Raw genomic sequence first — 9,362 nt, forward strand, 5'->3', positions numbered from 1 at the left:
CCTGCCGTGGGGATCGTAGAGAAAAGCCAGCAAACCCTCTCCCCACTCAGTGCTTCCCAGGGAGCATCCCAAGGTGTTTTTAGGCCATCCATCCAAAAAAGTTGGGGGCGGGGGGACACACACGACACACAGCAATGGTCCCAAGTTGATGGTTTTTGAGAAGAGGAATAAGGGGAGTTGAACTTTCCATGAACCATGTGATTCAGCCACAATCTTATGCTGGAACATTTGCTGAAAGAAAATGTGACTGATGTAGTTAGAGATTCCAGTAACTGTGAAATCAATCTGCCTCCCTCTTCCTTCCTGCTGCTCATCCTTCTTCTCCCTTCCCCTCCCATCACTCCTCCTCTTCCATCTCCCTAATTGCTTCTTTTCTTAGCTGGCGTGTGCTGTTCAGTGTGGGGTTCGGCTCAGGCAGGCAACCCTTCGCGTCTCACTGACTCCCAGGCACGAGTCCAGCATCACACCCCCGAGCACATGTCCTGCCTCCCCACTGGAGCAGCTCCCAGCCTCCACTGCTGCACTTTCCTCAGGGAATGGCCCCAGCCCCTCAGTAAAAATATTGGAGCAGTCTCCCATCCTTTTCCCTCAGCCCTTCTAAATACCTTTAATATGAGGGTGTCTTAACTGCTTCCATCTCCTAACTCAGATAATCCAGGAGGTGAAGGAGAAGGCTTCAGGGCACTGCTTAAACAGTGACTGCTATGGGTTTGGTTTTTTTACTAAAGGTATACATATATATGTGTATGTGTGTATATACAATGGGCTACATTCTGGAATTAGAAATAAAATTAATTTGAGGGCTTTTTTGGCTCTACTTTGCCTTACTCTGTTAAAAATTATCTTGGCATTTACATTTTTTTTTGACTAAATTCCAATCCTGGCACTGGCAAAAGTTTCCACACCCCTGCTGTCCCCCAGGTGCAGTGGGGTCAATACGCTAGCTAGATAGGTGCTCCTCGCTTATTGTCATGATTTAGGGATGCAGATACCAATAAGCAAACCTGCTCTGTAGCCCAGCCACCTGCAGTGGGGATGCAGCACTGATGCCGTGGGAAGTACCTCCAGCCCCCAGAAGACAGGCATAGCACAAGCAGCATCTGGTGGCTCCAGGTGATGAATCCAAACTCCCCTTCTCCAGCTCCCACCCCCTTCTACCAGCACCAAATTTCTGCCACTCGAAATGAAAGGCGGCAAGGAGGAACAGACTGTGAATTTTATTCAGGACTTACAACCTGGTGTCCTCAGACACAGCAGTGAAGCAAACACCCCGCACCCCGAGGCAGGGATCTCCTGGTGCTAGCTGACACGACATCAGGTGCCAGCGAGTTCCCGGTACCCGGGCAGCACGCCTGTCTCCTCCTCACCCTGCCGACACAGGGCTACTTCAGGGGACAGGGAGGCAGACACCAAGGAGCGTGATACCCAGCACAGGGACACTCCACGAGCCGTGCAGGTGGCCCAGAAAAGGACAGTGGCTCTGCATTTGCCCTCTGGCCACAAGCCCAGACCAGCTGCCTGCAACAGCGAAACGGCGAGGACCGGTCCTCCTGCAGCTGCCACCCCTGGGGCCCCAGTCGCATCCGAGGGTGCTCAGGAAGGGACCGCAGGCTGCAGCGGCTGATCGCTGATGTCCCCAGCAGGGGCCACTGTGACATTAAGGAAAGCCAGCCTGCTAGGCATGGGAGGGGGCTGTGGGCTCCAGCCCCTAACAGCAGCCCAGGGGCTCCATGGAGCATCTGCCCTCCTCGGGGGCTGGAGGCTCAGGGCTCCGAGGTGAGTTTGTAAAAAAAAAAAAAAAAAAAAAAGGCTGCATGTTAAGAGTGAAGGGGGCTGGGGGGTGTCGCTGGGGGGCGAGGGGCTGCCGTACACTGCAGTACAAAAAAATATATAAACAAGAAATGAAAAGGCTGGAGTAGAGTGTCGGTATCACATCCTCAGACCTCTGGCTTGTAACAGCTAGAGGAGAGAGAAGAGAGAAACAAAATCAATAGATCAATGGCAGGGGGGGAAAAAAAAGCAATTGAGGGTGGAGGGGAGAGTGAGAAACCGGAAAAGAGAAATGACAGAGGAAATGAGAACAGAAGAAAAAGAAAAGTCATGAGGAGCGAGGGGTGGGAGAACAGAGAAAAAAGAAGGAAAATTCTGCATGATTAACATACACTGACTTTTAGGAGTATAACACTCAGGTCCCACAGCCATGGACAAGGAGGCTTTTGAACAGAGGGAGAGAGAAATGTCAGCCAGCTAACAAGTGCCCTCCACCAGGACAGAGAGCGGCACTGAGCACCTCCAGTTTAACAAGAGCCCCACAGTTTTCCAGCACGAGAGAGGAATCCTCCTTCTGGAGCTCTCTGTACCCAGCCCCACGCATGCTGGCCAGGCACCCTCCCTGAGCAGGAGGCAGAGCACAGAGGCTCATTTCGCACACAGCTGTGAGAACATCTGGAGCGGGGACCAGCCACCTCCGCTCTGCCTTCGCCACACTCTCCCACTGCACTACCACCCTGGCAGAGGCGGCGGGGGAAAAGCCCAGGGAAGCGAGAGCCGGGGAGGGGAAAATAACAGGCTGCCTTCTGCAAACTGCTCTCGGGCTGGCAGGCAAAGGAGCTGCGGACGGCAGTCTGGAGAAGAGACCTGGCATGCGTGTCAGGCGGACGCGTGGCGGACTTCCCCCCCTTCCCTGTGCCACCCCTGCCTGCTTGGCATTCATTTCCACCCCTCTTCTTTTCTCCCAGCTGCGCTCTCCTTTCTGCTGCCAGAGCCTCTGGTCTGGAGCCGTAGGGGCTGCTTGGCAGGTAAAGGCACACACAGGATGAGAAAAGCCACCTTAGGGATGAGTCAACCTCCCCTCCCGCCTCCCCCTCCCCAAGGTCTACAAACCAGGGCCATACCCACAGGAGGGAAGCGAGTCACTCATGCAGAGCTCAGGCTGGCGGGAGCTGAGGGTGCAGACAGGTAACGTACCTGCAGAGGAGGAGAAGTGAGGAGCAGAGAGAGACAGGGCCCCGGGCAGGAACCACTCTGAGCCCTGGGGGGCAAAGTGAGCGGAGGGGAGGATGCTGGAGGCTGGGGAGAGGGGCAGGGTGGGAGGTAGGTGACAGTGCTGGGATGGACATAGAGGGGAGCAGGAGGGAGGGTCCGGAGGAAAAAAGAGTTTAGTGCAATCCCGAATAGATGGGCAGTCTGCAAATAAAAGTATAACCATAAATAAACCAAACAGTTTAAAATACAAAGCAGCAGCCAAGGTAACAGCTCTCCCCTGTCAGCTTTATCTCCAGAGCTGACTCCCGCTCCTGGAGAGGACTGTCCCCACAGCCCACACCTGCCCTAGTCCTTCCCTGCTGCTAGCTGTGAGCTCTCACCAGGAAGGTGGACGGGTCTATGCTTGGGGGGGTTATTTTTATAATTTTCCTCAAGGATTTGCTGCACCTTTCTCCTCTGCTTCTGCTTCTGCCTCCTCCTCCACCTCCTGCTCTTCCTCCTCCAGGTCCTCCTCTGTGCTCTGTGGCCCAGCATGCAGGACAAAGGGAAGAAAGAGTGGAGATTCTTGCAAGATGAGCCATGGCAGTTCTTTCTGACACACAAGGGAATAAAGCAATGGTCATGACACTGGAATAAAAAGGGACCTTTCCCCGTGGTCAAGACGGCTGTAGGTCAGGGAGCAAAGCAACTTGTCTTCCTCTGGAGCATCATATCACGGCTACCTAACCCACTTAAAAGTGCTGTGGTCCCACTGCCCAACAACTGCCATCAGTCGCTAGTGCTCCTTCCTGCATCTTCGGTGCCTACAGGGTGTCATGCACTGCCACACGTTTCTGCCCTTCCCTCAAAAGGGGAGCAGGTGACCTCCCACCTTTGAGGCTGGGACTCAGCAAAAGGAAAGAAAACGCTGCAAAACCTTCAAGGAAATCACACCCCGGAGGCAGAGTGACCCACACAGCATGGTCATGAGGAGGCATGAGGGGGATATTAGAGTAGCATGAGAAGTGCCAGAGTCACTTGCTAAAGCCATTTCCCACACACAGCCGGATACCACCACTCTCAGCACACTCACTCCTCCTTTTGGGAAATGGGTGTAATGCCACGGTGCTGAACACCAGGACAAGTCCCTGTATTTCACCACTGAGGCACCCCACAGTCACAGTGGAGAGAAGAAAGAAAGAGGGAACAAACAAGAGCGAAGGATCTCACAGGCAACGGGAGCAGGGCCATAAAAAAGTCGGTCTCACCTTGGCTTTGTGGCTGGGCTCAGAGCTCAGGCCGTTGGGGGAGCTGTACAGCTCTTTGGAGACCACACACAGGAACTCTGTCTGATCCTCATTCCCGTAGTTGTAGGATGAGCCAATGTTCACAAGCTAGAAAAGAGGAGAGCAAGAATCACAAGCACATGTTACTGCAGACATCCACTCCTCCTGGGGAGCAAGGCAGAAAGCCCACCATACAGCATGGAGTCCAATCCATACCCCCAGTATGAGGCCTTTCTACAGGCCTCATAACTAAGCTGAGGAGGCAGCACAGAGAACCAGGAGAGGAATCAGCCAGGATGTGAAACAGCTTAACCTCACACAGTATCCTCTAAACTTCTAGAGTAGGGGCAGGAGACAGCCCGTGTGATAGCACCATCAATGACTGACCCAATATTCTCAGATAGGGAGGTGCCTTGCCTGGGGACTGTATGGTATCCATGATCTTTTCCCCAAAAGACAACTCCTTTCTACCCTCCTCTACCTTCTCCATACCTGCTCAAAGCGCCATCCATCCGACATAGTGGAAACCATCTGAGTGAGCTCCTCTTCCTGGCACTGTAGCACACGGTAGACATGCTTAGGAGGCACCTGACAGCAAAATTGCAGAGGATGTTGACAATGGTCCTATGCTAAAGGCTGTTGCACTCCTGCAGAATGAAGTGGTAGTAGTCCCCCTTGACAGACCTGTCCTCTTCCTCATGTTCCAGGTTAAAGGGGAGTGGAAACCACAACCCAGCTTTCTACTACGCTGTCTTGGGGAGCAAGGACAATGGTACCTCTCCTGGAGAGGAGGGACTGAGATGAGTGCTTCCTGCATTGTCCCCAGAAGATACTGGTCTCTTTCAATGGGGAGTTTGCATTTGTCATTAAAAAGTCATTTATGCAAATGTCACAAATGCTAATGGGGTTTTGTGAGCGCAAAGTGACTGTGTTGCTGGAGGCTTACAACCTGAGGCAGACATGATGAAAAGTGAGATATCAGCCAGCACTCCCAAAAGACAGATTTTAAAAGGTTATTGGCCAAGACACGGTGTTATTCTGCCACAGGATTGATTCCTTGTGCCTCATTATCTGCATTTAACTCTTCCACAGACGTGTCTTCACCTGTTCCCTCCAGGTTTCCCTACAGGTATCCCCATGCTCTTCGCTGTGATTACACTCCCAGGACTCCCCACACAAGAGTCCTCCTCCCCACGACACCTTCACTCTCCTCACAAACATAATTCCATAGCACACAGCAACCAGCTGCCTTCTTCCAAAAGCTAGACAAGCTGATTTGCTTTCAGGGGCTACATCCAGCATTACTTCTGGGGATGCAAAACAAGCCTATAACTTGTTTATTGTAATTAAAATGGTGGTAGCCTGTCCCCTGCAAGATTTTGCTATGTAGACATCAGCACATAAACTCTAATTAGTTGATTCTTTCCATTCCTTGCTGCTTCTCCCAAGTCTGCTCTCCCTGTAGACACACCTCTCCCTTTCCACATTTCCTCCTTCACCCACCCCACTCTATCTTTCCTTGCCATTTCTCTCCATACCCGAGTTACTGTGAAGTCCTTCTCCTCCAGTCGATCCTTGATCATTCGGATTAAAGGACCAATGTTATAGAACTCAGCTTCTTCTAGGACCCCTGAGAAAGAAAGACAGAAGGACCACAAAGACAGAAACTTAACAGCCTGTCTTTGGTTTTTGGCTTGCAAAAGATCAATTCTGAGCTTCCCAAAGTCCATAGGGAGATACGACACTGCAGCCTCACTTTTTAACAGCTTTGTGTTGCCTGAAACTCTTACTACAGAGAATTGAACCCTGGCTTTCTGCATTGCATTTCTAATGCTCACCCCAATTTCTTTATGATGCCTACTACTACAGAAACAGGCACTGCCAGGGAAGGCTTCTGCCAAGGACTGATAACACCTTTCCCAGATAACTGGCCAAGAAGAATAAATGTAGGCTCCAGCCTCCCTCAGTGACCACTAGTTATTACCTTGTTCAGACCCTCTTAAGGCAGAGAACCACAACTTGTTCTGACCTTATCACCAAAAGACTCTAGAAAATCCCAGCTTTCCTCCTGGGACAGTTGGAGTTGCACCCACATGGCAGCCCCATATGACTTTCAGATGATCTTTGACTCTTTCCCCTGTGCTTCACTTCAAAACAGGTAAACAGAGAAGTGGTTTCGTTTTTTTCTCTGTGGTGTCTGTAACCATCACTTCTTCCTGAGACTCACCTGTTTGCTAACAGGCCTTCAGGGAAAGGGTTCCCAGAAGGTCAGTGAGGGAAAGGTGGCTAGGAGCCAACACTCAGATGTCCCCAAGGCAGCACACAGACAATGCAGGTGGGCAGATTGATCCTTCACTACCTGACACACTCAGACCTCTTCTGAGTCCCTCATTCAGCCGTGAATCATCTAATGGGTTAGTTTTGGCCAGCCTGAGTGTCTGCAGCAGGAACAAGAGGCAATGTTAATCTATGAACGGGACTCCTGTTTATGCTTCAGATTTGATGTTTAAACCTGTGGATGAACTCTGTCTGACCTCAAGTAGAAAAGACCTCAGAATTCTGTTTATTACAATTCTGTATCATTGCTTAGATATATTTTTGGAAATATGACTCATAAGATGATTCTGAAGAAAACTTTCCTTGCATTAGGTAAAAATCTGTAAGAGAAAGAGGCAAGACGACTAATGAACATGCAGAAAACTGCGCTTGGCAAGGGCAGGACAGCACAGCCTGTCTTTGGAATTGGCTCCATGTTAAACTCCAGCATCCAAAAAATGATGAGGCATTGGGGACTGCTGGCTGGTAACACTGTGATGTTACTGAGTTATTGTATTGGACCCCCTGTCAACCTCAAATGAGGGACTGGTTTGCCTGGCTTGCTCCACTGGAATTGCTGCAGTCCACAACCCATCAGAGCACTAGTAGCACACATAGCATATCACTAATTAATGATGGTCTTTACTACAGTCAGTAGAAGGGATGAACTTGGTTTTGTTTGGTCTTCTGGGTTTTCATTCCCAATTAGAAACACTCAGTCATTAACAGAAAACTCAGTCACAAAGCCTGGTTAAAAGTGGATCAGGAACAAGTGAAAAATGGTTTACTGAGGCTCGGAGATCTTGCTTACTCCTGTCTTGGTGACATCTCTGCTGAACAAACAGTCGTGAAGCCACAACAGCTGTAGGATGCATTCCTCACCTCCTCCAAACCCCTTTAGCAAAGGAAACATCGGTATGCTTTGCAAGAGTTGCAGGGATAGCCTTCTCAAATCCCCTTACATCAACATCCAGAAGGACAATGAGAGACAATAAGGTCAACAACAAGTCCTACTGTGTCCTGGCTAGAGCAGCAATGTTAAGTGGGAGGTTTCTCAGCTCCAAGACTCACCTTCTTCAGCCATATCTTTATCCAGGACCAGCTTCCCATGACGGAGAAAATTCAGGATGGGTCCAAAGTAAGTGGGATCCCTGTCTATTAGGTATGCACCAGTCTCATCCTAGAAACAGAGATAGACCACAAGGAGAAAAACCTCAGGGGAAACTTGTAATCAAATGCTCCAGACTGTAAGAAAACACAAACCTAAACGAAAATGTCCACTATTTCTAAGACTCCTTGGAAACCATGGGCCCCTGAGGGTCCCTAGCCAAGTCAGCCCAACTTGGATTTTAACTTCTCTATTGGTATGCTCAGCATGGACCAACCCAGCTGAGAAAGCCAAAAGAACAGGCCTCAGTCTCCTTCTGCAACTGTGCATACAGGCCTGGTGTGAGAGCAGAGACCCCCTTACAGGGGACAGGGCTGAGTCAGGCAGACATGGCTGGGAGGCAGACCCAGGGGATGTGGGGTGACTGAGAATTGGGAGAGAAGGGGCGGAGGGGAGATGGCCTCTCTTTTCCCCAGCTGGGGAAGACAAGTGCCAGGCTACAACACAGCAAGGTGGGACCTGGCAAGGGTAAATCCTTCCCGGGAGAGGAGGGAGAAAGAACGAGCATTTTTCACTCAGTTAATCCTGCAGTCGTTGGGGTCTGGCTCCATCCCTCCAGCCCTCCCCATGCTCGGTGGGGCACGGTGCGGGAGGCAACCCTGCTGCCTTACCCGGTCCGACTGCAGCTCCTCGCCCTGGCACAAGCGACACAGGAAAGATTTCTGCTCCCGACACAGGGTCTGCCTGGTGGTGAGGAAGACGGTGCCCCCCACATTGAGCCTCACCCACTTGGCCTGGGTGCCAGCGGGTGGCGGGATGTCCCAGCTGCAGCGTAGTCCCACGGCGCCCTGCATCTCCTCCCCGCCCTCCATCCTCATCCTCATCCTCATCCATCCGCCACCCCCCACCGTGCAGGGACTGCCGCAGGTGCTGCCTGGCCGGAGAATGCCGGGATCTGTAGTTTATCTGCCTCTCCTTCCGCAGCAGCTTTGTTTCCCGGGGACCAGGGTCCTTCCTGGGAGTCCCGAGGGGAGAAATGATGCTCCGTGCTGGAGGATATTGCTGCGGCTATTAGGGGTGGGCAAAACCACAGCTCCACAGCCCTGATGTTCCCCGGCTTTCCCCCACCCCGTTCCCGTTTTCACTAATCAGGGGTCACCCAGCACTCCGGAGGTGCAGGGTGTTATGCAAAAATCGTCGGCATTTATTTCCATAGAAATCCCCTCTGGTTCATTAAAGGGTTCTGGGAACTGTAGTTTGCAGGGACATGCACAAGAGGGTGCTGGGAATTGCAGTTTTCCTAGCCCGCTGTCCCTGCAATGAAGATGCTGTAATGAAGAGGGCTGCGCTGTACTGCATGACCCCAGCCCTGCAGCTGGTCGTTTGCCTGCTTCCAGTCCCAGTTCTTGCCTGCAAGCTTCCTCAGCGTGAAGAAGAAGAACCTGCCTCCCTGGCAGTCAGCAGATGAAGCCCGTCAGCGCTGTACTCCACAGCTTTCCCTTCAGGAGATCCATTACCCCAGGCTCACAGCGCAGCGCTGCACCAGCTGCCACGCTGTTCGTGCTGCAAAATGTGCAGACAGTTGCCTTCCTGCTAACATACGTAGGGACACTTCTGGGAACTGTATCCTGGATCTGTGTGAAGTGCTGGCAGGGGACAGGAATAATTTTTCTTCCAGCTCTGAAGAG

The 9,362-nt window shown here is 51.6% G+C and overlaps 1 protein-coding gene across 2 annotated transcripts; it reads right to left on the reverse strand.

The window, feature by feature from the left end:
- Nucleotides 1-1,309: 1,309 nt before the first annotated feature.
- KCTD17 (potassium channel tetramerization domain containing 17) lies at nt 1,310-8,558 on the reverse strand (the record flags this gene model as incomplete). Of its 2 annotated transcripts, XM_082003503.1 has the most annotated exons (7): nt 1,310-1,959; nt 2,968-3,031; nt 4,233-4,358; nt 4,743-4,838; nt 5,789-5,880; nt 7,638-7,746; nt 8,346-8,558. In XM_082003503.1, the coding sequence occupies 7 exons, from the start codon at nt 8,556-8,558 to the stop codon at nt 1,709-1,711; spliced, it is 951 nt and encodes a 316-aa protein (XP_081859629.1). The 2 variants fall into 2 exon arrangements, with proteins under 2 accessions (XP_081859629.1, XP_081859630.1); XM_082003504.1 differs by lacking the exons at nt 1,310-1,959; nt 2,968-3,031 and adding an exon at nt 3,416-3,505.
- Between the last annotated feature and the right edge of the window lie 804 nt (nt 8,559-9,362).

This window comes from Phaethon aethereus (genome assembly GCF_964289735.1).
Source record: "Phaethon aethereus genome assembly, chromosome: 1".
In the NCBI taxonomy this organism is placed as follows: domain Eukaryota; kingdom Metazoa; phylum Chordata; class Aves; order Phaethontiformes; family Phaethontidae; genus Phaethon; species Phaethon aethereus.